This window comes from Vipera berus (assembly GCF_964194415.1).
Source record: "Vipera berus genome assembly, chromosome: 8".
In the NCBI taxonomy this organism is placed as follows: Eukaryota; Metazoa; Chordata; class Lepidosauria; order Squamata; family Viperidae; genus Vipera; species Vipera berus.
In genome coordinates, this window is record NC_138211.1 from 17,160,265 (window position 1) to 17,187,971 (window position 27,707).

Genomic DNA, 27,707 nt, shown 5'->3' on the forward strand with positions numbered 1-27,707 from the left:
TTATGTTGCTGTGCTCAACTCAATGGAATGAGGGCCCTCTGGTGTGGAGGTGCAGTGGAGATCAAATAGCTTGTCAATGCTATGCTCAAATAAGACAAAATGTAAGAAGGAATTCTGATCAGAGCCACAGAGAATGAGATGCCTTTACAAAGCAAGCGAACCTTTGGAAGTGAATACAATTCCTGTATAAAGGTAAGGTAAAGGTTCCCCCGCACATGCGTGCTAGTCGTTTCCGACTCTAGGGGCCGGTGCTCATCTCCATTTCAAAGCTGAAGAGCCAGCGCTTGTCCGAGGACGTCTCCATGGTCATGTGGCCGGTATGACTAGACGCCAAAGGCGCACAGAATGGTGTTACCTTCCTACCGTAGTGGTCCCTATTTTTCTACTTGCATTTTTACATGCTTTCGAACTGCTAGATTGGCAGAAGCTGGGACGAGTAACAGGCGCTCACTCTGTTACGCGGCACTCGGGATTCGACCCGCCAAACTGCCAACCATCTGATCGACAAGCTCAGCGTCCTAGCATTGATTAAGGCTTTGCTTGAGGTCCAGCAGGAATTCTCACTCAGAAAAACAAGAGATGAAGGAGAAATGAGTCAATTGAATATTGTTATATGGAATGATAAAAGCACTAAACTCCAGAAGTCTTTTCACTCCTTTATTATTTCACTGTTTATAAAATAAATAAAAAATAAAGAAGCCGGAGGGACATTTTTCCTTCCTCTCCTTTCTAAACCAATCAAGCACAATTCTTGAATTTTGTTTAAACAAGTGGTATATGAATCATCGGCTTGAAAAAAAAAACAACACCCATGTTTTGTTAGAGAACTTACAGGGCCCTGACATGGAATTACCCTTTTTTCCAAACGTTTTCCTTTTTCCAATGTCTTCCTTGACAAATTGCCTATCACACAATCTAAACAAAAGCTAGTTTCATAGAACAAAAACATAAAGTTATTCTCAAAAGGGCTTATGAACAGCAAAAATTTGTTCATCTCTTCTCCCCCCCCACAATTATTCCAGCAGGTACCGATGCACAAGTCAATAACCTGCTTTTCTTCAGTTTCTGCAGCCAGCTTCTATGCTGTCATTAAACAACAAAAAATAAACATCTGCCCTGATGCATACAGAGGGAGTTTCTCAGAAAGTCTTCTGAAAAAGACAGAAGATCATTGCAAGCCGTCTCTGGCAGGTGTAAATGTGATTTGATTCAGTAGCTCTTTCATCATTTTAAATTAGTGTCTTGAGATGTCAGGAAATGGTGATACAGTATTGTCCACCATTATTATTCATGGCGCTGAGACAGTGATCCAAATCTCTGCCATTCTTTAAACATTATTCCAGCACACGTGACTGAAGAACCTCTTATGATGCTAACCCTAACATGTATTTCTGATTTAAGAGAATAGCTTAAATCTCCTACTTGCAGTAAAGAGAATTCTTCTTAACAAGAAAGCAATGTGAACGGCTCTCCTTGCAGATAAACTGGAAATGTTTTAAACATCAAAACATCATCTTCAAGCAGCAACAACAAAAAATAACAGCCTCATGTTGAAAAGCTTTGCAAATTCTTTAAGGCAATGTCAGTCTTGACGTAAAAGACATTTATAAGGTGAATTTTGTGTTGACAGATGCTTCCTACTTGTGTAAAACCCTATAAAACCTTGACCTAAGTTCTCTACAACCGTGCAAATACAAAGAAGAAATATAGAAAAATCATTAATACATATGTCTACTTGCTGCCAAACACGGCTCACTGCTATCAAAGTCAGCATCTTATCTAGTGCATCCAGTTAATGTTTTGCACAATTGCACAAAACAGCAGGATGCCAGACAGCGTGTGACTTTATTGCCTTCCAAGTGGTTGCAAGATGGGAGTTCCATGAAGTGGCAAAGAAGCCTCAGCATGTCAAACAACATTAGGATCAGCAAGACGTCAACTTGCCAGAGAAAGCGCAGCCGTGAGTGGCCATATGGGTGAGCAAACCAACCAAAGAGACTGTAATTTGGCACCACTGGGGAAAAAAAATGACAACAGAGCAATTTTCTGTGGAAAGGATTTGGATTGTCGTGGCAGAATTTTCCTGCCTGTTCGAAAAGTGCAGTCTAACGAGCTTTTAAGCCGTGTTCCAACAAGTTGCTTTCGGAGTTATGATCGGCAAAGTTAAGACAGCTTCACAGCACAAAGGGGATGTTGAGTCATTAAAGAGGCAGCTCCAGAGTGCTTTGGCGGTCAGGGGCCTTCTGATCTGTCTTTCGTGCCAACTCTGTAATCGAAGTAAACGCACATGTGCACACCCAAAAAAGAAAAAAAGAAAGAGAAATGTGGTCAAGCACGCTTGCAGACTGAACAGAAACAAATACGTATCATCTGATACATTTTTATATTCCTAGAGCCTCCAGCATCTATTAAAAATTGGATTAGAAATTATTTTTACTGCCATTCTATAAAGCATGATGCACACATGTACCTATATTGCTCTGTAAAAATAGAAATCAGTCATTGGCTAGATCGCTGCATTTGTTAAAGGAATCTTTTAAGGGCAAATGGAAGAGCTATTCAGAGGCTTCTTCTGCATGAACATTTTCCATAAAAGTATGCGGATAAAACTTCCTTGCACCATCATCTAAGAAACAATGAAATCCTGTGGTGTGCTATTATTTATTTTCGCATCTCTGTGAAGTGTCAAAATTTAAGAAGCCTTTTGCAGTGATCAGACTATTTATGCTCGGAGAGATAGTGCAATGGCTTATGGCAAAGAAACTAGAAGAATTGGTAAGAACAACTAAACACAGAGGATACCAGACCAGTTTAGGTTCAAATGCATTTAATCCTGAACAGCAGTAGAAAACTTGTTAAAAAGATTTTTGCCCCAGCACACATCTACCCCATTGTTTCTTAGTCTTAGCAACATTAAGATATGTGGACATGCTGGCAAGGGAATTCTGGGAATTGGAAGTCCAAACATCTTAAAGTTGCTAAGGTTGAGAAACACCAATCTACCCAAATAAATGATATCATTAGCCCCAAAACCTTAAGATCTGTGAGAAAAAGCTTTTAACAAATTGAGTAATATTATAGGAAGTTGCTGAAGAGTGAGGTTTGGTTATAGAAGTATAGGTAGTCCTTGACTTACAACCATTCATTTAAAGTTACGACGGCAATGAAAAACATGAGTTACCACTGGTCCTCACACTTACGACCACAGCCGCATTCCCCCAAGTCACATGATCAAAATTCAGGAGACTGGCATGTTTTTACAATGGCTGCGGTGGTCACATGATTGCCATTGGCAATTTTCCTAGACAGCTTTTCACAAGCAAAGTCAATCTGCTTAACAACTGCGATTCACTTAACAACCCCGATGATTTGCTTAACAACAAAAAAAGGTGGTAAAATTGGGCATAAGTCATGTAACCACTGCCTCGGGATGGAAATTCTGGACTCGGTTGTGGTTGTAAGTTGAGGACTACCTGCAGGCAACAGTAGACAAGGGAAATGTACCAGATACAGCTTACCTCCATCTGAACAAGTGAGCTTCTCCAGCTCTGCTTCAAGTTCAGCGTCTGTGAAGCTGGGAAGGACTGCAGAAGCTGGAGGGAGCAGCTTTGGTGGCACCGAAGGCAGGTCCAACAGATATTTTGAGGAGTCCATGAGAAGACTGTCCAATTCTTTTTCAAGTTCCTCTGTATCAGCTTCTAAGGTAAAAATAACAAATAAACTGATCTCAGTCTCATGTGCATTTATTCACAGTACAACATAACAACGTTCAATGGAGCTTACTCCCAAGCAATCGCACATAGGACTGAAAAAAAAATGTAAAAAGAGATAAACTCAGTAAGGAAGCTGAGCTTCGGAGTACAAAAGTGAACAACATACAACCTTAAGTTCCACATGACGGTAAGAGCCTGAAATAAGCGTTTTCATTCTTTTACAGTTGTACAACTTTTGTTAGTGCGAATCTTGGTTGTTGTTATTTTTAAGCGTCCACATAGTTTGGGGGGGGGGGATATCTAAGAAATACCAATCTAATCAGCAATATACATTCAGATTTAGTACAAAGTAGCACTCAAAATTGTCTTATGTGGCTTCCTCATGCAGAGATGATCAAGCCCATATCTGACCACACAATCTAAACTCATCCAAGACAAAAATCCTGAGGTATGTAATTCACATTCAATAGAAGCATTTTTCTACCATTATTCTTGCAATTAATGCATGTGCAGAAGCAATTACGAACACCAATTAGGTAATGAACAAACACAGAAAGTAGAGGAATCACAATCATTGAAGCAAACATAACATTATTTAAGCTAAACAATATTTTTCTAATAAAAATGGTATTCCCTTACGGATAAACTGCTGGATTCTGTGTGGAAGCAGTAAGTGGGACTCTGCCAGCTGTGGATTGGTTTGTTCCTACTTACTCTACCCACAGACTTTCCTATCCAACAGACTTTTCAGGAAAAGGGAAGTTTATTCTGATTAGAAGTCTGAACTGGTTGTTTAGAGAAGGTTTTAGAAATCAGGCTAAAGGTTACAGACAGCCTTAAAGTCAGAATAAATATCCCAGATAAATACTTCACATCCACAAATCCATCTACTTCTAACTCATCTGGGGAATGAGATAGACATTAACACCGCAGGCACACAAGAGGTAAAATAGGCCCATACATTCTTAAATAATGGGGTAGATCCATTTGACAAAAGAAATTACTTATCAAAAAACTAACTGTCACTTAATGCCTATTCGGAGAACAAGGTTAAGAATTTCACCCATTATTTTAATTTAATCCACACCACATGTGGACATTTACAAATAATATTGAAAAGTAATCTCCAGAGAGCAGGAGAGTGATACGTCATCCTGAGAGCAAAGGACATAATTATTAGATAAGAGGAAAGTAAGAAACTGACCAGGCATTTTTAGTCAATGTTCAATAGTTCTCATGCATTACAACTGGAAACAGGACATATACCGATAAGGGGTCTGCAACCTTGACAACTTTAAGACTTGTGGACTTATGCTGGCTGAGGAATTCTGGGAGCTGAAGTCCTCAAGTCTTAAACTTGTCAAGGTTGCAGACCCCTGACCTACAGTGGAAGCTATAAAAAAATATCTGTTAGTGGGAGACTCGATTCCTTTCTTTAACAAATCTGTTTTAAATGCTGTAGAGCAAGATTTTGCAAATTTGCAACTTTTAAGACTTAAAAGTTGCTAAGTTTGAAAAACACTACAGACAGCAATTGTAACTTTGAGGAAAACAATATTCCCCATGTGTGGCTTGTTATGGAGAAAAAGGAATCAGAAGAGTGCATGAAGCAAGCTCTGACTCACCCGAGCCGTTGATTGCCACGCCTGCTAAGGTCTGAGCCACTTCATCCTGGGTATCACAGAGCTGTGAGAGAAGTGGAGATTTTAATTACAGATATGCAATTAATGTGCAGCCTGGAGGACCGAAGGGAAAGGGGGGGGGGAACATGATGAAATCTTTAAACATATAAAGAGTGTGGATAAAGTTCTAGAAGGCAGCATTTTCAGTATTAAGCAAACATCAAGAACACAGGGGCATAACCTCAAACTGACAGGAGGGAAGCTCAAGAGTCATGCTAGAAAGTCTTTCTTCACCGAAACAGCAGCGGAAGCTGGGAACCAACTTCCAGCAAGAGGTAGTGGATCAGTCGTCAGCAGCTGAGTTTGAACATACTTGAGATAAACAAATGTCCACCAGACGACAAAAATTAATTAATTAAATATGTATATAAATATATATAAATATAATTTTGGGGGGGCTTGCTAACAAAGAATAAAGGGAGACAGATATGATCATTAAAACTTATTTGTTCTCCTCAGTCAGACATACACTTCTGAGATTTGAACCTGGGCCGACTGCATCTTAAGCAGTTGCTTTAACCCCTAGGCCACAGGCTCTCTCTCTCTCTCTTTGTTAGCTGAGAAGCAAGGGAGATATGTGTTAAATGTTTGTTAAGTATTTAGAATGTACTTGCTTAGGCCCCAAACACGATATATATATATATATATATATATATATATATATATATATATATATATATATATATATATATATATATATATATATATATATATATATATATATATATATATATATATATATATATATATATATATATATATATATATATATATATATATATATATATATATATATATATATATATATATATATATATATATATATATATATATATATATATATATATATATAAAAAACCCTGCAAAGGGCAGACTTGATGGACTGCTAGGATTTTTTTCTGCTGTCAGTTTTCTATGTTACTATATGATGTTTTTAAGTCCACCCATGTATGTCTCCTATGTATGAGCAGTACCTGCTTCTTACATACCTCTTGAATCTGATCCACTAGGCTTTCTGCCTTTTCCACAGTCACATCTTTCATAGATAACTTCAGAGCTCCTAGCCCAGCCTGATAAGCATTAAATACCTTTTGGGCAAGAGAGAAATCAAGCTTATTTTTCTATAGTATCTCGAGCAGACGACTGCAGATTTTAGAGCTTCCTTTACAGCAATTCCAAGGTGGGTTAAGCTAAAGATTGAACAGTATAACTCACAACACAGCACTGTGCCATACAACAAGCCAACGTGGATTAATTAGCCTGCTGAGATGCAAAATCTAATACATATATTGTAAAAGGAGAGGAGGAGAAGAGACTTATTCCTTGCTTGGGACAGTCAAAGTGAGATCCTCAGTGGAACAGTTCACAGTGCTCCAGAAAGAAAAAATACGCAAGTATACAACGCCAAAAAAATAAATGCCAGGCTACAAACAAATACCATTTGATCTGTCTGAGAGGCATATATGCGATCTAGGATGCCTTGTACCACGTCCAGCTTGGAATGAAGCTCTGAAATGCGCCTTTCCACTCTTTTTCTGGACTTCAAAGATCTCAGAGCCTAAGAACAGAAAAAAGCAGACTTTATTCAAAAGCTAGAAAAAAAACAGGAAGTTGGGACTGGGCAAAGCGTTGCCGGGTTAGTCAGATAAGAGACAGCATAGTCCACAGCTTCACAGCAGGCAGGACAAGAGGCTCGGAAGGGACCCTCCCTAAGTTATGGGGCTGGAAACGTGACAGTGAGAGAAATGTAACTTTACATTTGCCAGATTCTTTAACGTAGCTTTGCAGTAAAGTAGAATTAGTTTATTTAACCATATTTCCATCGGATCTACCAGGTAAGCCTGGCAAAAGATCTGTGCACATCTGTATAATAACACCTGAACTCACCCACTGTCTGAACAGATTCTAAAAAGTCAAGGACCACAATTTTGGAAATCTGCAACAGGGCAGTTCGGAGATGAACATACCAAATGGGACACCATGTACCTGACTTCCACCAGTACCTACCAGTTGCTTCTTCCCAGCTTTACAGGCCCTCCGAGCCTCCTCTTTACATCTGAAAAAGGAAGAGATACGCTTGTCCATGCTTTGGATTAGGAATAGCTACAATCCCATTATTCTCTCTGTACCTTTCACCCAGCTCATTATAGGAGGGGTCCCCAACCCCTGGCCCGTGGACCGAGACCAGGGCACGGAATGCCAGAAACCAATCCACACAAACAAGCGAAGCCCCATCCGCGGGATGCAGGCAGCAGACGAAGCCACGCCCCCTCCGGTCCGCGGAAAAATCTCTCTCAAATCTCTCTCCAAGGAACCGGTCCTTAGTGCCCAAACGTTTGAGGACCGCTACACTATAGCTAAGACAATTACAAATACAATTCTTTTTTTTTTTTGGCATGACTGTGTGTATTATTTAATTATCAATTAAACTGCTTTAATAAGCCCAGCAAACTACCATAATTTTGCCCTCTTTCAGAATCAGATTTTTCTTCTCTGTTTTTACAAAGATGAATGACACACACCCCACATTACCTCTCTGCTTCCTGTGCCAGAGATTCCACTTTCTGTGACAACAGCTGTTCACTCTGCATCAACTGATAAACCCCAATGTCTACATCATTCATCGGAGAGACTTTTGCATGAAGCCCTCGGGCGAATTTCATTATCTGAAAGACAATGTCATCATTTGTTATTAAACTATGAGACTCACAGTATCAAGAATAGTCTTTCAATAATACTCGTAGGATGTATTATTGTTCCTAAAGGGGATGCGGTGGCTCAGTGATTAAAGACGCTGAGCTTCTCAGCTGGAAAGCTGATAGCCCAGGTTCGAGATTAGGGTGCTGCGCAACAGTGTAAGTTCCCATTCCTTGCTCCAGCTCCTAACAACCTAGCAGTTTGTTTATTGTTCCTAATTTATCTTTTAGAAACCAATTGCTCACACGGTTAGTTTTATCCAAGATTTCAATATTATTTTGCTTCCCTCTATGGATTTGTACAAGTGGATGAGTGGGTTCAGTTAGCCTTGGCTCCCGATGACTATCTAGACCAGACATGTCAAATTTGCGACATCATGCGATGTCACGCAATGTATCAGGACGGTTTTGCCACTGCCGGCAATGGGATGGGCGCGGCTTCCAGATGACACATCCCGCCCAGGGGCTGGCAGTTTGACACCCCTGATCTAGACTAATCCCTGCAGTTTTCTTTGCAAATGTTGTATGTATTTATTCAATTTATTAGAAGTGGTTTTGTCACTGCTGCCTTCTTCACTGAAGTAGTCATCCTCTCTCAGCCCTACGTCATCCAGCTGGTTTCATGCCTAAGGCAGGACGAGAACTTAAGAGTTTTCTCATTTCTACCATGGCGTCTTAATTACCTCACTAAACTGGCTCTCCTACCTCAACGAAAACACTTAAATTATAGGATGGAAGTGTGTGTGTGTTTGTGTGTGTGTGTGTAATATGTAAATACATGAACTTGAAGGAATCATGTAGTCTTAAAAATTGTTTTATCAAATGCACCAAGAAGTATTTTGCATTTGTAACTTACAAGCTATGGGATAATTACATTATTCTGCAATGTATCTTTAGCCTAAAGACCAAACATCATCTTGTCTTTGCAGGGAACAAGGAAAAGTTCTTGTGAGGAACAGTGACAGACATGGAGCAAAACATTTAGTAAAGAGGAGCAGGGAGACCGAGACTCTTGAAGTGAGGACAGAAATGTCCAGCATGCTCCCTAATTTTTCTGTGAATATAGCTGTATTAAAAGCCCTGCAGTTAAGTAGTTATTAAGCTATCTTTTATACAGCTATTGCATAATTACTGGGGTAAATATTGTTATGTTCAAACTGTGTTCTTCATAACCTCCCAAATCTAAATATTATTGTCCTACAATCCATCCAAATTAATAACTAAAATGGCTTTACCAGTTGACTCTTTTTCCATGCTGCAAGGAAGATTCTCTGTCTCCTTTCCCACATCCCCAATGAACAAATTTATTAGCACAACAAAGAGGCAAGTTGTATTTCAGGAATTGTGTCCTTCATAACAGAAGGGAGAAGTACACCACCCTAGGCAGATTTTGAGATTAGAGGCAAAATATGACTTCAGCTGCATTGGTTTATTTTGGAACACGCTGACCTTGTTCAAGAATATGATATCATGATCATGGAAAAAAATGCCTCTAATTTCCATATATTGCAACCACATTTTCCTGTAGTCGGGTATGGGTACAAAACATGACTTTAGCCAACAGTCTTCTATCCCTATTTACAATACAATACCACTAAAACCTAATGACACTATTTCATTAATTGGGCTCTTCAAATTCAGGAAGAAAAAAAAAGGACGAATAAATTACAGCTGTGACAAATGCATCACCGAAACCCCTGAAGGACTGCAGTGGGGACAAATCATCTTGATAAAAATATAGAGTCAACACTGACTTAATAGCACATAATCAAGCGAACAAACTTTTACTGCCCCTTTGAATTTTAAGGTTAGAAGTGACATGCTTTCTGCAGAGTAAGTACAGCCAATTGGGTACTGATAGGTTGATTGTATTATCGGTTTATTGAAAGTGTGCAGAGAGAGCAACAAAGAGGATAAAGGGTCTGGAGACTAAATTGCATGACAAACGGTTGAGGGAGCTAGGAATGTCTAGACTGTTAAAGAGAAGGATTGTTTTTGGGGGGGTCGGGGGTGGGGACATAATAGCTGTCTTCCAGTACTTAAGGGGCAGTCACAAAGAAGAGGGGATTAACTTATTCTCGAGTCTAGGGCACCAGAGGGCAGTAATGGTGGAAGTTTGTTAAAGACAAAAACCAACCTAGAAATAAGGAGCAATTTCCTGACAGTGAGAGCAATGAATCAGCAGAATAGCTTGCCTCCTGGGGTTGTGGGTGCTTCATCACTGGAGGCTTTCAAAAATAGACTGGATAACCATTTGACTGGAATGGTATAAGATCTCCTGTCTTGAGCAAGGAGTTGGACTAGAAGACCACTGGGTCCCTTCCAGCCCTATGATTTTTTTTTATTTTCTGTGATTTTTTTAATATATAGAGAGAGATAGGATACTGCCTGAAGCAGCCAGTTGCACGCCATACCTTATTACCATTCTGTTCCAGCACAGTGACTCTTTTTTCCTTCTGCAATTGGAGCAGCACCAGACAAAATGTTCGTTCATCCGGACAGGTGCTGGTGCATAGGGAACGCAGCTCAGACAGACCAACAACAGGATGGGATGAAAGTGCGGAATTCTGGTAGAGATTATAGACTTCTTCTGCCTTCTCCTAAAAAAATGCAAAGACAAACAAATACCTAGTATCCAACTGTGGCTAAAAAGAAGAAAAGAAAATAGACAAGACATCATTGCAGGTGATGACATCTTACAACTAACACAATGGAAGGCATAATACAATACAGATCATCAGACTTGCTCTATGTGGCTTGTATACTGAATATCTGCTGAAAAGAGTAAACAGTGATTATTGTATGACAGTTCTTAAATTATCTGTTTCCAATAGCTAACTTGCACTTAACAAGGTGAAAAAACAGAACATGATCCATGCCACAAGAGGGGAAAAAATAACATTATATAAAATAACTGAGATATAATTCTTTTTGAGAGTCAATTTAATGCAGAAGCTCCACATTAGTAACTGGAACATCAGTAGTTCCAGATGTTGTCCTGCTGGGTGACTTTGGGGCCAATCACTGTCTCTCTGTCCTAAGAGGCAATGACAAATTACTTCTGAAAAACTTTGGCAAGATGGGACTAGCCTAGACAATCACCAGGCGTCAAACCTGACTCAAAGGAAATAAAATTTTTACAGCAAATATTCTGTCATTCATATCTATAAAGTTTTACCTGTTCATGTACTATATTATATTGGATCACAGCAGAGGAATGTACCATGAATTCTTCAAGGTTGCACGATCTTGACTTGGCTCCTATTCTTAAATTATTGTTATTCCAGCTGATCAGTTAAAGGACTATAAGAACCAATTGCTTGTGTATTTATCTTTATTCTTTTAAAGATTATTAGGATGAAGAAAAAGAAAGAACCACTTGATTTTTTTAAGTGCTGCTCTTACGCTTTTTACTTCATGTAAGTAATTTCTTGGAGACAAATCTTGTTGGAGGATCATATGGTGAATGTTTCATGAATAAGAAAACTAGTTATGTCTGAAACAAATATATGTCTGTCAAAAACATCAGTGTTTGAAAGTTAAATATTTCCCTCCTTTAAATAGATCTGCTTAATGGTGGCATTTTACAGAATCTCATCTTTCCCAAGGATCCCTTTATGTCAATATCTATACATCCTTAAACTGAACAGAATAACATAGTTGGAAGGGACTTGGAGGTCTTCTAGCCCAAACCCCTGCTCAGGCAGGAAACCATGCACCATTTCAGACAAATGGTTGTCCAATCTCTTCTTAAAAACCTCCATTGTTGGAGCACCTACAACTTCTGGAGGCAAATGGTTCCACTGACAAATTGTTCTCACTGTCAGCATTCCAATATTTGAGGGGCTGCCACAAAGAAGAGGTGGTCAACTTATTTTCCAAAGCCCCAGAAGGCAAGACAAGAAACAATGGATGGAAACTAATCAAGGAGAGAAGCAACCTGGAATTAAAGAGAAACGTCCTAACAGTGAGGACAATTAACCAGTGGAACAGCTTGCCTTCAGAAGTTGTAGGTGCTTCATCACTGGAGATTTTTAAGAGAAGACTGGACAGTCATCTATATGAAATGGTATAAGGTCTATGGCCATGGTCCCTTCCAGCTGTATTTTGATTGATATGTCATCTCTACTGCTCTTCTGAAAAATTTCTCCTAATTCTCAAACCAAACAATGTAAAACTAATATGTTAGTTCTATGCATCTGTGCATTCTAGATAAGCATTATTCACAGGCACTAAAGTTGCCTTTTTCAAAATATGCCTTTTGAACATTTAACTGTGATAGTATAATCCTACAGAAATCTTGTTAGCAGGATATATATATATTTGTATGACGTTTGTGCTGTATATTTGTGCAAGAAAGCACTGACTCAGACTGAAAGTATCTTGGGGGAGGGGGATGAGTGAAAGCCTTGGAAGGAGCTGCATTTGCACGGTTTAATCTATTTCTCAAAAAAAATAATTGTCTCACATTGTTCACGAAATGCAATAAGTATTAAAAAATAGGAATCCAAACAGTTTCGTAATAAACTACGACTGCTGCAAACTGGTTTCTTTTGCTCAGCTCAGCTTTTCTTCTTATGTTGCTTGGTACAAATTGTTATTATTTTTTTTAGAAAAGCAGCTTTCTGCATTGATGTCAGTATATTTCCCCAAGGCTATGAAGAAAGGCACCTCTGTCAAAAAGATAACCAGCACAATCGGTTGTGAGACAGCATGATATCCTCATATCCTAAATAATAAAAATACCAAACCATCAAGAAGAAAGATAGATGAAGCCCTGGGTGCACGGTCTCTCCTTTCATCTAACAGCACTCCCTAACACATATTAGGCCTCCCTGTGGAGTATAAATCATCATAAATTAAGTCATAATTTCTAAGGAGAAATTTCCTGACAATTAGAACGATTAATCAGTGCGAACAGCTTGCCTCCAGAAATTGTGGGTGCTCCAATACTGGAGGTTTTTAACAAGAGATTGGACAACCATTTGTTTGAAATGGTATAGGATTTCTTGCTTGAGCAGTGGGCTGAGCTAGACGACCTCCAAGATCCCTTCTAACTCTTGTTATTTTGTTATTCTATCTAGGCTACGGGACCTTATATACTTTAGCACACAGGTTATTTACAGTGTTAAATTTATTTCTGAAACCGATACAGTCAGAAATGTTTACAGAGGTTTTGTTTGTTTGTTCATTTGACAGTAAAATAATTTTGAACCCTAAGGCGAGAGATTAACTTTTTTTCCACACAGTAGTCATTTTTTGTATACTGACTAGGTTAGCTTCAAGCTAGGCAGTGGTACTGTAGCACCTCTTTAAATTAGGGGTAGAGTATAGAAAAGTACATCAGTATGTTTTTTAAAAAAAAAACATGCTTTCTTCCTATTGGTCCTTAGTTATAGAGTTTTTACACAAAATTAATGCAGACTACATACTCACATAAGTTGTGCCAATTAGGTTCACATATACCGCTAATTTAATTTACCGCTATATACCGCTAATTTAATTTAACAGTGTTAAATTTATTTCTGAAACCGATACAGTCAGAAATGTTTACAGAGGTTTTGTTTGTTTGTTCATTTGACAGTAAAATAATTTTGAACCCTAAGGCGAGAGATTAACTTTTTTTCCACACAGTAGTCATTTTTTGTATACTGACTAGGTTAGCTTCAAGCTAGGCAGCGGTACTGTAGCACCTCTTTAAATTAGGGGTAGAGTATAGAAAAGTACATCAGTATGTTTTTTTTTAAAAAAAACATGCTTTCTTCCTATTGGTCCTTAGTTATAGAGTTTTTACACAAAATTAATGCAGACTACAGTACATACTCACATAAGTTGTGCCAATTAGGTTCACATATACCGCTAAGCCTTAAGGCGTGGTTTATAAATTGCAGCAATTAACCCATACTCTAAGGAACCATTATTTCTTACCAAACAACCCTGGGCAATTTACGTTATAAAAAGCCAGAACAATAAAAGACACACTTCAACAACATCAAATAACAAGTGGTGAGGATACCAGAAGAGCAAGAGCCAGAACTTCGCATCTCCCTTAACATCCAAAGTGGAGGAGGAGGAGGAGGAAGCAGATGGTATGTTTCTAGATAGAAACACAGACATAGAACAAAACTGAAAGAGACATAAAAGTACCCTATTCCAAGACCAAGATTGAGGGCAATAGAAGAAAAGGACGACAGAGAACGAGGTGGCCGGATGGAGTCACTGAAGCAGGAGGCATGAGCCTAAATGGACTCCAGAAGATGGTAGTGGACAGGAAGGCCTGGAGGAATGTTGTCCATGGGGTTGCGATGGGTCGGACACAACTTTGCAGCTAACAACAACACCACTCCAAGACCTGGGAATAAAACAGAGGTCCCCAACCTTTTGGGCACCAGGGACCGGCTCCGTGCAGAGAGGTTTCCCCGTGGACTGGAGGGTGAGTGGTTTTTTGTGCTGCCTGCATCTCATGGATGGGGCTTTGTTTGCGCGGCCCAGTTGCTGGCATGCCACGGCCCGGGACTGGTCAATAGACCAGGGGTTGGGGACCCCTGGAAGAGACGGATGCTTTCAGTGCCTTTCAGTATGTCATCAAGGTGGTAGCCATGTGGATCTCTGGGGGACTCCAGAGAGCCTGCCCTGACAGAGAAGACATGTCTCCAGTAGATGGCATTGACTGACCATGGGGACCTGAAGCATACCTACTCTGCATAACTTTTATTAGGTAGCCTTGTGCTTATGTAATGGGCCCATGTATCAGACTCACAAGACATAATCATGCCTTCAAGACTAACAAAAACAGCAACACATATCCAAACAAGCAAGTGTTTTGTGAGAAATTCTTTAGGTGTCTTCCGGAAACTATAGGCACCTCAATGGCGAAAAACAACTTGGCGTTCTTATACCTTATATAAATATCAGACACATTCTATAAATTTGCATCTTTGCTTAGTCAATATAGAATTAGCAAAATAGAAGACAGTGCTGACGTGAAGAAATATTAAATATATTTCTTTGTCAATGTCATTGTTTAACTCAAGGCATGGGAATGAATCTCTCTAGGAATTTAAACCCCTATTCAATAGCTAGCTGTTGAGGAGTCAAGGACAAAGCTCAAGAGAGAAGTTGGTGTTACTGCAGCTTTACCTGCAAAGATAAACTATTCAGGATCTAAGAATTAAATTTGACTGTTTTTTAATTCATCTTTTAAATCTTATCTTTTTCTTCTTTCACTTACGTAGGGAAAGAATTCTTGTTATTTCTCCGCCTTAGGTGTGGAAGGCTCTGGCACAATGCTTTGATAATTGTCCTGTCCTGTCTCAGGCTCTCTGTTTTCAATTAGGCCAGCTTCATTCCTCATGCCAAAAGTAAGAGGGAATCCCACATCTCATAACAAGTTGGGGCAAGAAGGGATAAGAACCGTGTAATGAGCAATGGAAAAGGAATGTTCATGTCAATAGACACAGAATGCCCAGTGTCTTTAGAAGGCACAATAAGGGCACACCTAGCTGCTTAGAATGAAATGCAAAGAAATACATTCTCACTGCAATAATGAAAAACAAAATATTTTTTTTTGTTTTTGTTTTTGCAAAACTATGCAAAATTGGAGAGAGATGATTCTGGCATGTTAACTCTTCTGTTCAGTTACAGAGCATTCTGACAGCCCACTTCAACTTTGTGCCAATCTACAAGTATAACTTAGTGAGTAAAAAGTGTCCTTGAGAGAACCTCATTAGACTTTGCAACAGCAGAACTGACAACAGGAAATGAGTGGAGTTTCCCTCTGTTTACATAAAATATAAAGTAACATGCCACTGGAAACCCCAAATAAGTATATGAATTCTTACGACACTTTATCCTTGAGACATGTATTAAAAAAACAAACCCACAAAAGAGGCTGTGTTTGTAGTATAGCTTGCCTGTGTGCATCAGCCATGTGTACCTTGAATGGATCTTATTGTACACTTAAGACTGTCTTAATTGCATTTCTCTGAACTGTTTTCAGCCTACTTCAAACAGACAGTATATAAATATCAAACAATATACAAACAGCTAAAAGTAGGGCATTGAGAGAATCCATAGTTGCAAAAACACAGTAATACAAAAATACAGCATGGCAATCACAATAAATATCAACAAAACTTTATCAATATGACTGTTTTTTAAAAAAATAATTGTTGGGAAACTCTTATTTAAATTAGGTAAAGGTTCCCCCGCACATGCGTGCTAGTCGTTTCCGACTCTAGGGGCCGGTGCTCATCTCTGTTTCAAAGCCGAAGAGCCAGCGCTTGTCCGAGGACGTCTCCGTGGTCATGTGGCCGGTATGACTAGACGCCAAAGGCGCACAAAACGCTGTTACCTTCCCACCGTAGTGGTGCCTATTTTTCTACTTGCATTTTTTACGTGCTTTCGAACTGCTAGGTTGGCAGAAGCTGGGATGAGTAACAGGTGCTCACTCTGTTACGCGGCACTCGGGATTCGACCCGCCAAACTGCCGATCTTCTGATCGACAAGCTCAGCGTCCTAACCCACTGAGCCACCGCGTCCCTTAATTAGTTGGCTCCAAAAAACAGCTTGGTGTTAGATGGCAGGCAAGTCCCTCCAGGGAGGAATTCAGGAACAGGGTGCAGCAATGGAAAAGTGGGAGAGGGAGGCTTTTTTTTGAACAGGAAAGAAATCTTACCAAAGCACCAAGAAAAAAAAATCTGCCTTCCCAATGTATTCATAATATCTGACCTGCAAAATGTGAGTCACCAACATTACCTGAAGAATCTCCACGTAAATCAGGGCTTCCTCTTCCTCCGGCATTTTGCTGCCACCTAATACGCTAGACAAGGTCCACTTCAGGGGTTTCAGAATGAAGACTCCCACACCCCAGGAGATCCAGCTGCTGTCTACACTAGCCATGTAGTCAGACTCTCTTTGCAGTTTGCCCCGTCTAAAGAAATCAATGAAAAGTTTCAAAGAAGCCAAAATAAATACTTCAACACTATCTGCAAAAAGATAACCAGGATAGTTTACTATATGGCCGTTTGAAAAGCTACACTATGGCTTAAAATGATTAGGCCACTGCTGTTAGAGAGGAGGGATTGAAACAGAACATATGAGGCTGCAGTAAGAAAAAAAACTAATTGTAGGAATCCATGTTTCTAACCAAAACTTTCATTTATCTGAGAAAACACATCAGCAATGAATTTGTATTTTCCTTAATATATATGGGAATCTGAAAGATGTAGAAAGAAATGGTTTAATGTAGTGCACGTTTCACTGTCTTCAATGTGAAAGTGGAGCATCGAAGATAATTTGCCTGGATTTTTATTTTTCCTTTTCAACTTCCATAATGCAAAGCAGTGGCCCAAGCAAACACCCTACATGATTTGGGGATATTATATTTTCTGAATACTGACTCAGAGTTGATTAATTTTCTTTTTCAACATATGGAACTCTTGTATTCCTGTTGAAGCTGTTTTGAAACACTGACCTCCTTCTCTTAACATTTTTTTTAATCCCCATTTTCTTTAAGCAATTTTTAAAACTATTTAAATAATTAAACTGCTGGTCTTCTACATATGTTTACTGTGTGGTTTTAAGAAGCTCAGTTGTGTTGTATTTAACATATCATAATGTGTTTGGACCATTAGTGTAATAACAACTTTAAATAAAATACAGTAACATAGTTTGGATTAGTTTAAAATTCTTACATTAGGCCCCCAATACAGCATATTATACAGGACATTTATCAGAACATTGAGTAATAATCAAAGTTAGCAGAGAAAAAGAAACAAAGAATCCAATGGGAGATAAATTATGTTGCCACTCAATTTGTAACCCTTCTTTCAACAAAAAGCAAAGTTTGGCAAATTCTTCAAATATTAAATACACTTACAAAGACAAACAAAGCTGAATTTAGTTATTATTTGATGAAAGAAATTCTTAACCACACACATAAAACTACAGGTGATCTTTATGTAAAATGGATAGTAAGAGTGTGAGTGGAAATTGCCAAGAACAAAAGGGGGAATTCCACCAGGTAACACTATTAAATCACTGAGCAAATAAAGGTAGATTTAAATATATACATAAGATATTTATAAGAGAGAGAGAGAGATTTGAGTGTTTGTGCGTATGTACAGTTATATTTATATATGATAACAGATTATACTTATGTCTGTGTACTTGTAACCCATTGTTTCTTAAACTTTTTGCTCTCGGAAATTCTTTTAAAAATTACATTTTTAATTTTAATTTTAAAAGTTTTTTTTATTGGTATGGCTTCTATTTATTGATATTTACTAAACTAAAAACGGATATGCATTTGCAGAACATGTACAAAAAAATTAAACATATTAGATATTAACATAAATAAAACATTTTTCATGAGAAAAAAAAATAGAAGAGTGACCACGGTTTACATTTTTACAAACATCTTCAATATTTGGCAAATAATATTTTTTTTTCCAGGGACCCCAAGCGAGCTTGGCGGGGGGGGGGAGAGAGAGAGAGAGAGAGACCCCCAGGAGTCTTTCAAACACATTTTAAGAAATAAAGGTTATATCTTATAATGAGTTGAGATTAAATAGGGCCTCCCCCTTCTTCCCTTCCTGGAAAAAGCAGGTGTTCGAGTGAAGCTGCGCGAGGCCATCAGCACGCGCTCAGAGGCACTCTCGCCCCCCCTCCCCCACCCCGAAAGTGAGCGGCCCCGCCGGTCTCACCTGAGCAGCTCGCGGAGGACGGTGCCCAGGCCGAGAGGGACGCTCCCCCGGCGCTCGAAAGCCTGCTGGAGCTCCCTCAGGCAGGTGCGGATCCCTCCTTTCTGCCTGCCCCATTTCAACACCAGCTCACTCCAAAAGCCCATCTTGCTGTCCCACTCGGTGGCGTTAACCTCCCGGCTCTGCTTGAAAGCCGAAAATAGAAATGCCATACGTTCTTCATCCGTTTCCCACTCTACCGGCAAGTCCCTTTCCGGGGCCGGCGCAACGCGCGCCTCCTCCGGCGAAGACATCTACGCCAGCCCCCGGCTCCTCGCGGCCTAGCTACCCTTTGCCTAAGCGGGCGTTCTCCTACAGCGAAAAGCGCACGCGCGCGGAGACAAAAAAAAAAACTCCCTACGTCACTCGGAGCACAGAGATAGAAAAGGATAGAGGTTTCAAATGCCCCGCGTTTGAAAAACACAATGGAAGGCAATTGAGAATGGGCGCCCACATAGAGCTACGAAGAAGTCAAGATAAACGCCTACGCTTTGCCCAGGCTGAACCTGTGTAATTCTGCTTTCAAAGCCGAAAGCAATACAGAAACTTGTGGGTGTTCCATCACTGAAGGTGTTTTTTTTTTTAAAAAAAAAAAGAATAGCCATTTGTCCGGAATGGTCTCCTACTTCAGCAGGGGGTTGGACTAGAAGACCTCCAAGGACCCCTTCAACTCTGTTACACTGTTACTTCATCTAAATCGTGTGAATTTTTTAAAGAAAAAAAAAGAAAGATTAACATTTGACATGTACCTTATGCACCTATTGCAGGCTGTGGCAATGAAAAAAATGCCACACAACAACAATCCTGCAATATAGATCACTTATCTGCAGTTTAAGACACAGCAAACTGTCTTTGATCTAATTTCTTTTCCCCCCCCCTTTTTTTTTAATGAGAGGCCTCTAGGGAGCATTTTCCTTCCATTCCCCCATCCTACAGCTTGATAAAAGCGGGATTTCCAAGACCTCTTGGTCACACCTAACCATGGTTTATTCAGTTAAGAATCGGAGGGGATGCCTTGGAAATCCCAGTTTGAGACTGCAATTCCATTTTACCTGCAAGAGAGACAGCTAGGTGCTCTCAGTTCCCACTTCAATCTTAAAGCCCAAACCAAACAAAGTGAAAAGAGAAAATGGAATTCAAACTTTCTGCAACAGTCCCTGCTGAACTTTCACTACGAAAGTGAAACGTGAAAGCAGAAACATTCAAGATCAAAAGGCAAAAGACGAGGGCTTCTGATCTAGAAAACGGTCACAGAAGCACCAAGGGGAGCAGGCTCCCAGCCTGGCATTATGGAGAGTGTCCTTTCTATTGTTCTTGGCTTCTCAAGGTCACAGAGGTGAGTGAACTTTTCAGCTTCCTCTAAACTCATATATGCAGCACAGGGATCGAAGGCAGGATTGATTCAGTTTCCGAATTTTTTTTTTCTTGCCAAGTAACTTGGTTAGGTGCTATACTAAAAGCTGTAATCAGTAATAAAATTGAATTTTACACATACATAGTATCTCTGGATGGAAGCTTTCACTGTAAGACTTCTGCAATGCTGATCTTACCAGGGGGGTGTCTAAATTCAGAGCTTCTGCAGTTAACAAGTGACCTCAAATATTATCCTAGTCAACTAAGAGGATCCTATATCCCTGATTCCTATGTTTTTATATGAATGCTTGATCATAACGAAGCCGTTTCAAACTTTTTGCCCTGATCAAAGAGGGAGGGGCTTGGTTGCCTAAATAATCCTTTTTAATTGCTCTAGTCCAGTGACGGCAAACCTTTTAGAGACCGAGTGCCCAAACTGCAACCCAAAACCCACTTATGTATTGTTGGGTGCCGGGTGGGCATGGTCCATTGGGTGGGCATGGCTGCGGTGGTAACGGCAGACTGGGTGGGACTAAAAAGTTCAATCGATTCCAACTTTGCGAAACTTTTTTTTCCGCAAGTAGCTGAAATTGATTGTTTGAACCTTTTTTTTTTTGCACATGGTGGTGGAGGGCTAAAGCGAAAAGGTTTTATAAAACCCAGCTGAAGGCCTGGGACTGGGGCGATGGCACGCGAGCCCACAGAAAGGGCTCTGCGTGCCACCTGTGGCACCCGTGCCATAGGTTCGCCACCATGGCTCTAGTCCAAAAAAGACAACAGTCTTGTGGACGTTCTGAGTGAATTAATCAGATCTTAAATTAAACTTTTTTTTATGTTGGTTCCTGTGTCAGAGACCATCAGCTGAGCTGAGTCTGGGTGTGCCCTTTGGCATCTGTGGATTAATCCTATTATGTCCTGTCTTAGAGTTTGGGTGGGGTATGTAGATTTTTAGGAGCCTTTGTCTTCCTAAACTTCTAGCTCCAACCTTCCTGGGCCTGGGGCTATTAAGAAAACTGGGCATGCTTTCATGTCTCTTCAAGATCCTTTGAGGAAATATATTTTTCTCCCCTTTTAATATTTCCTTCTCTGGGGGCTGACTTCCCACACGTCTAGATTCAGTTTATGTCACACATTCACAGCCCTGAGCAACAGCCACAATCAGTTCAATTTCAAATCATCACTGAGGCATAACCCAGTGAATTTTAAAAAGCTGCAAAACTTTACTTGTTCCAATTGCTCTTTCCCACTCACTCATCCACAGCTTACCCACATCTTTCTCCCCTAGGCTGGCAGGCACAGGAGACAGCCAAGTCTGAATCCAAAGCAGTCTCTTAAAGAGTGGGTGGGCTTCAGACCCCTTTTATCCCCCAAGTCGCTGATGGGATTTGAGGAGGGGGCCCTATGTATTCAGGCTGGGCTTTTGTTTGATTTTTGCTTCAGCCTAGTTTCACACTTTCCCTCCTGGAACCAAAGCAAACAGATCTGATTAATCCATAACGTCTCTAACATTTTTATGGGCTGGGCTGGCCTGTCAAAGCAGTTTTCATAAATGTTCCAAACAATCCTATATCTATTCTTTTGTAGCACCTTGTTTGCTAAAGCCTACAGAGATAAATTAATAAATGACAACAGAAGCAATAGTAAAAGCAGTAGGTAAAGAGATAAACTAATAAATGACAACAGAAGCAATAGTAAAAGCAGTAGGTAAAGGTAAAGGTTCCCCCGCACATGTGTGCTAGTCGTTTCCAACTCTAGGGGCCGGTGCTTATCTCTGTTTCAAAGCCAAAGAGCCAGCGCTTGTCTGAGGACATCTCCGTGGTCATGTGGCCGGCATGACTAGACGCCAAAGTCGCATGGAACGCTGTTACCTTCCCACCGTAGTGGTCCCTATTTTTCTACTTGCATTTTTATGTGCTTTCGAACTGCTAGGTTGGCAGAAGCTGGGACGAGTGACAGGCACTTACTCTGTTACGCGGCACTCGGGATTCGACCCGCCAAACTGCCGACCTTCTGATCAACAAGCTCAGCGTCCTAAAAGACAAAATTAAAAAGACACATCTCAACAGTTCACCTCCTAAAATCCACAAAGGGTGGGGGGTTTCCCCCAATTTTTGAATTGATGTGTTATATCCCACATTTATTATTTTTTAAATAAACAACTCAAGATGGCGAACATATCTAATATTCCTTTCTCCTCCTATTTTCCCCCACAAAGCAGCCTTATGAGGTAGATTGGTCTGAGAGTGACTGACTGGCACAAAGTCACCCAGCTAGCTTTCATGCCTCAAGCAGGACTAGAATTCACCGTCTCCTGGTATTTGGCCCCAAATCAGGATCATCATTTGGTGGAATCCAGAAATTTTTAATTAGTTGATTTTTCAAACATTTACTATAGGGGATAAATGAGAAGAAGAGACTGGACAGCCATTTGCCTGAAATGGTATAGGGTTTCCTGCCTGAGCAGGAGGTTGGACTAGATGACCTCCAAGGTCCCTTCCTCCTCCTCCTCCTCCTCCTCCTCCTCCTCCTTCTTCTTCTTCTTCTTTTTCCCAGAATTTATCTTCATTTCTGAAGTATCTTTTTTAAAAAAAAAATCAAACTAAAATCAACAATGCCTAAGCATACCACAGCAGCTGAATGAATCAAATTGTTGTAGAGAGAAGAGTGTCAATAGCCTTGATGAGAGATTTACATGTGCAAAAATGTTAGGCTGAACCCATTATGCTGAAAGCTTCTTGTTGTTTTACCTCAGGGGACTTCAAACTTGGCAACTTTAAGGCTTGTGGACTTCAACTCCCAGAATTCTTAAAATTGCCAAGTTTGAAGACCCCGGTTTTACCCAAGTAATCAAAATGTACACACATTGCCTCTTTGGTGAAGGATCAGTAGCACCTCTGACTTCCTCTTCTAAAAGACTGTGAGAGCTGTGTGTGTCCTTCTGTAACTCCTTTACTTGCACAGCTTAAATGTCTGGATTTTCATAAAGGTAGTCCTCGACTTACAACTGCTCATTTAGTTGACCATTCAGAGTTACAACATCCCTGACAAGCGTGACTTAAGACCGCTTTTCATACTCACAACTGTTGCAGCATCCCCATGGTCACGTGATCAAAATTCAGGTGCTTGGAAACTGACTTGTACTTATGACAGTTGCAGCGTCCTGGGGTCATGTGATCCCCTTTGGCCACCTTCTGACAAGCAAAATCGATGGGGAAGTCAGATTCATTTAACAACCGTGTTGCTAACAACTGAAGTGATTCACTTTAGCAGCTATGCCAAGAAAGGTCATAAAATGGGATAAAATTTACTTATACAGTAACAGCTGTCTCAGCCCCAGAAATTTTGGGCTCTATTGTGGTTGTAAGGCAAGGGCTATCTGTACGAGCCTAAATGAAATTTGAAGCAATCAAAACTCGCATTGAATGGACTCCTTCCTGGAGAAGGATGACTCATTTCTTCCTCTTTGAAAAGAATGTGAAGCTGTGTCTTCCCAATACCTCTTTCAGTTATTCTACTTCAATTTCTGGATTCTCGTGATATTCTAAACCACTCTGAACAACCCATTAAAGTCCAGTTGGCTAGTTTTTCACTCAGTGTCCTTGTGGGAACACAGCTCAAACATATTGCTTCTAAGCAGCTACTAATCCTGGCAGGTTGATTGTTTTCAGAAGCAAATTGCAACAAAGTCTTTCTGAATTATTATGTCCCAAGCAGGATTAAAACCTATCCTTCTTAAATGAGTCCTTGGTCAGAGTCCAGTAATAAATACCTCCATTGGTGCTGGCTATACTAGCTGTTCCAAAAGTACATATTTTTTTTAAAAAAATACTTTAAAAAAAATGGGGAAACAGGCAAGCTATAAATATCTGACTTCATCATCACTTTTATTTCCCCAAATACCTAGCAGATCTATATAACCTCTGCATATATTCTCAAAAAATAGAAGTGGCAGGTAACCAGTGTTGTGCTTGGTTTGGAAGTGGGCCATCTGCTCATAAAAACTGAGATGAAAAACGGCCGGGGGGGACACAAAGTGGGATAGAATAAGATCCCACCTGGCTTGGTTACTGGGACCAGAGTTTTGTCTTCCAAGCTTTTGGACTCATTCAGACTTTTGAAGACAAAACCTCTGGTCCCGGTGACTGACCTAGATAGGATCCTCAGTATTATCCAGGGATACATATATTCACTTTCATTTGTGGGATAGAATAGAATAGAATAGAATAGAATAGAATAGAATAGAATAGAATAGAATAGAATAGAACACAACACAACACAACACAACACAACACAACACAACACAACTTAGACTTACTTAGACTTAGACTAGACTAGACTAGACTAGACTAGGCTAGAATAGAATAGAATACAACACAACACAACACAACTTAGACTTACTTAGACTAGACTAGACTAGACTAGACTAGACTAGAATACAACACAACACAACACAACACAACACAACTTAGACTTACTTAGACTTAGACTAGACTAGACTAGACTAGACTAGGCTAGAATAGAATAGAATACAACACAACACAACACAACTTAGACTTACTTAGACTTAGACTAGACTAGACTAGACTAGACTAGAATACAACACAACACAACACAACACAACACAACTTAGACTTACTTAGACTTAGACTTAGACTTAGACTAGACTAGACTAGACTAGACTAGACTAGACTAGACTAGACTAGACTAGACTAGACTAGAATAGAATAGAATAGAATAGAATAGAATAGAATAGAATAGAATAGAATAGAATAGAATAGAATAGAATAGAATAGAATAGAATAGAATAGAATAGAATTCTTTATTGGCCAAGTGTGATTGGACACACGAGGAATTTGTCTCCGGTGCATAAGCTCGCAGTATACATATAACCAGAAAGTAATAAGTCATAGGTCATGATCATAGTTACAATCATTAATCATAAGTTACAAAGAGCAACTGATAAATCATACGAAACCAACAGGAGAACAGAGTAGGAAAGATGCAAAGATGAGAAACGAGACAGTGCTGCGGGAATTAAGTGTTCAGCAGAACGATGGTACAAGGGGGAAAAACTGGTTGTTTTGGCATGCCATGCCCTATAGGGGAGAAGTTGAAATAGATTGTGTCCAGGATGTGGGGCATCTATAGATATTTTCTCAGCCCTCTTTCTGACTTGTGCAGTATACAGGTCCTCAGTGGAAGGCAGGCTGGTTGTGATTGTTTTTTTTCTGCAGTCCTAACTATCCGTTGAAGCTTTTACCTGTCCTGTTTGGTTGCTGTGACAGGATGGGAGTTTGCCTCTCCCATCGCACCATACATCTATTTTGTGAGAACCTATCCAAGATGTTCTCCAAAGCCTCATTCCCCCAAAGTTAGCAATCAAGCCATTTAGAGTTTAAGTATACAGTTAGCCCTCAGCCTAGGACCACAATTGAGTCCAAAATCTATGTGGTTAGGTGAGAAGCTTGTTACATAGTTTTGTCTCCTTTTATGACTTTTCTCGCCACGTTTGTTAAGTGAATCACTGCAGTTGTTAGTCACATGGTTGTTAGTCACGGTCATAAGTCAATTTTCCAGTGACATTGTAACTTTGAACGGTCCCTAAAATGAACTGTTATATGTCAAGGACTACCTGTAATATGTTCCTTTCTGCAGCTTAGCAGTTTGGGAAGGAGAAAAGTATTTAGTTTTGAATAAAGACAGAACAGTTATCTACAGTATAAAACATTTTTTACCATGTTCAAAGAATCTTACCCAAGTTGATTTTATTGCAAGTTTTGTTTTATTGCCCTTATGTACAGTACTTAGCAGGAAATACTTTCTAATGTCTCAAACAATAGAGGTCTTATGATTTCTCCTGCAATTTGTTGAATAAGCTGAGTCATCGCTGTTTGTCTAAAGTTTTTTTCCATCTCCTTTGTAAAAAACGTTTAACACTTCTTGTCAATAGGTGTAAAGCATTTCCAAGTCAAGAAAAACACTTCTTTTAAAAAAAATGTTTTATTGATTTTTAACATACACCTTAATATTTGGTAAACACCATCTTGTCTGGTTTAATATTTTAAAAAAACAATCACAATTAATTTCTATAATTCTGTAGTCCATAGGATAGCTTTACATGATTTTCATATTTCTTGCTGAAGAATATTCATTAAATAGGGCTGCCAGATCTGGGTTGTAATAGCTTGGAAAAATCTGACTTCTAATTTTTAACATACACCTTAATATTTGGTAAACACCATCTTGTCTGGTTTAATATTTTAAAAAAACAATAATTAATTTCTATAATTCTATAGTCCATAGGATAGCTTTACATGATTTTCATATTTCTTGCTGAAGAATATTCATTAAATAGGGCTGCCAGATCTGGGTTGTAATGGCTTGGAAAAATCTGACTTCTAACCCATGCTTTAGGGGAAAAAAAGCAAAGATTGCAGTTTAATTTGCTAATACCGGATTGGACAATGCCACATGAATTCCTACAGGTTTTTGGAGGTGGGGGGGGAGGAAAGAAAAGAATATTCCATTTGCATAAAAGAATGGCTAGTTTTTATTCTTATTAAACAATGATGCATATGAGATACCTTTGTATCCCTACAAGGTGCTGGTGATGACCTATAAAGCCCTAAATGGCTTGGGTCCGGGATATCTGAGGGAACACCTGCTGCCGGCATCAAGCTCCCTTCGTCCAGTGTGCTCCCACAGGGAGGGTCTGCTCAGGGTTCCGCCGGTAAGAGATTGCCGGCGGACGACACCCAGGGATAGGGCCTTCTCAGTGGGTGCGCCTGCCCTCTGGAACCAGCTGCCCGTGGAGCTTAGGACTGCCCCCGACCTTCGCACATTTCGCCGGGACCTGAAGACCTGGCTCTTTGAGCTCTCTGGCCCAGGCTGAGAATTTTAACTGGGTTTTTTTAATTTTAGGGATGATTTAATCTTTTTTTAATTTGTTTTTAACTTTTGTACTGGTTGTTTTAAATGCCCTGTAAACCGCTCTGAGTCCTTCGGGAAAGGGCGGTATATAAATTTAATAAAATAAATAAAATAAAATAAAAAATACTGGCTATGCTGCAGAAAGCTGTTAGGACTGTTGTTCATCCCATCTGGAGAGCTACAGGTTCCCCAATCCTGATGTGGGATGCTTGTTTTTCAACAGTATTAACATGCTACAATTATTCTGTGCTCGCTCAAGTACTGAGTTCACACATTGGGTTAAAGTATAAACTGATAGTTTGTTTTGCTTAGAGAGGTGATCTCAGCAATTGGAATAGGTGAATGAGGGTTGCCAGCTTAACATAAAGCAGGGACAGAGAACTAAAGCATCTATGCCATAATTAAAAAGGAAAAAAGGTCCACTGATTAAAAATGAAAATATTGAAGACCATTATCCCAATATCACTCTCTCACTCCCTCACCCCCACCCCCCAGAAAAATAATACTTAAGAAAAGCCAAGATAATACAGGTAGTCCTCGACTCACAAGCACAATTGAGACCGTTGTTGTGAGTTTTATCCCATTTTACAA

The 27,707-nt window shown here is 39.7% G+C and overlaps 1 protein-coding gene across 2 annotated transcripts; it reads right to left on the reverse strand.

Moving 5' to 3' along the window:
* Nucleotides 1–643: 643 nt before the first annotated feature.
* Nucleotides 644–19,339, reverse strand: CHMP7 (charged multivesicular body protein 7). Of its 2 annotated transcripts, none has more exons than XM_081334037.1 (10): nucleotides 18,798–19,339; nucleotides 16,849–17,023; nucleotides 10,506–10,691; nucleotides 7,928–8,061; nucleotides 7,403–7,451; nucleotides 6,834–6,953; nucleotides 6,385–6,483; nucleotides 5,339–5,399; nucleotides 3,519–3,695; nucleotides 644–2,266 (listed from the first exon to the last, which is right to left on the reverse strand). In XM_081334037.1, the coding sequence occupies exons 1-10, from the start codon at nucleotides 19,085–19,087 to the stop codon at nucleotides 2,202–2,204; spliced, it is 1,356 nt and encodes a 451-aa protein (XP_081190163.1). In that variant the 5' UTR covers nucleotides 19,088–19,339; the 3' UTR covers nucleotides 644–2,201. The 2 variants fall into 2 exon arrangements, with proteins under 2 accessions (XP_081190163.1, XP_081190162.1); XM_081334036.1 differs by having other exon boundaries at nucleotides 3,519–3,698; nucleotides 18,798–19,338.
* Nucleotides 19,340–27,707: the final 8,368 nt, after the last annotated feature.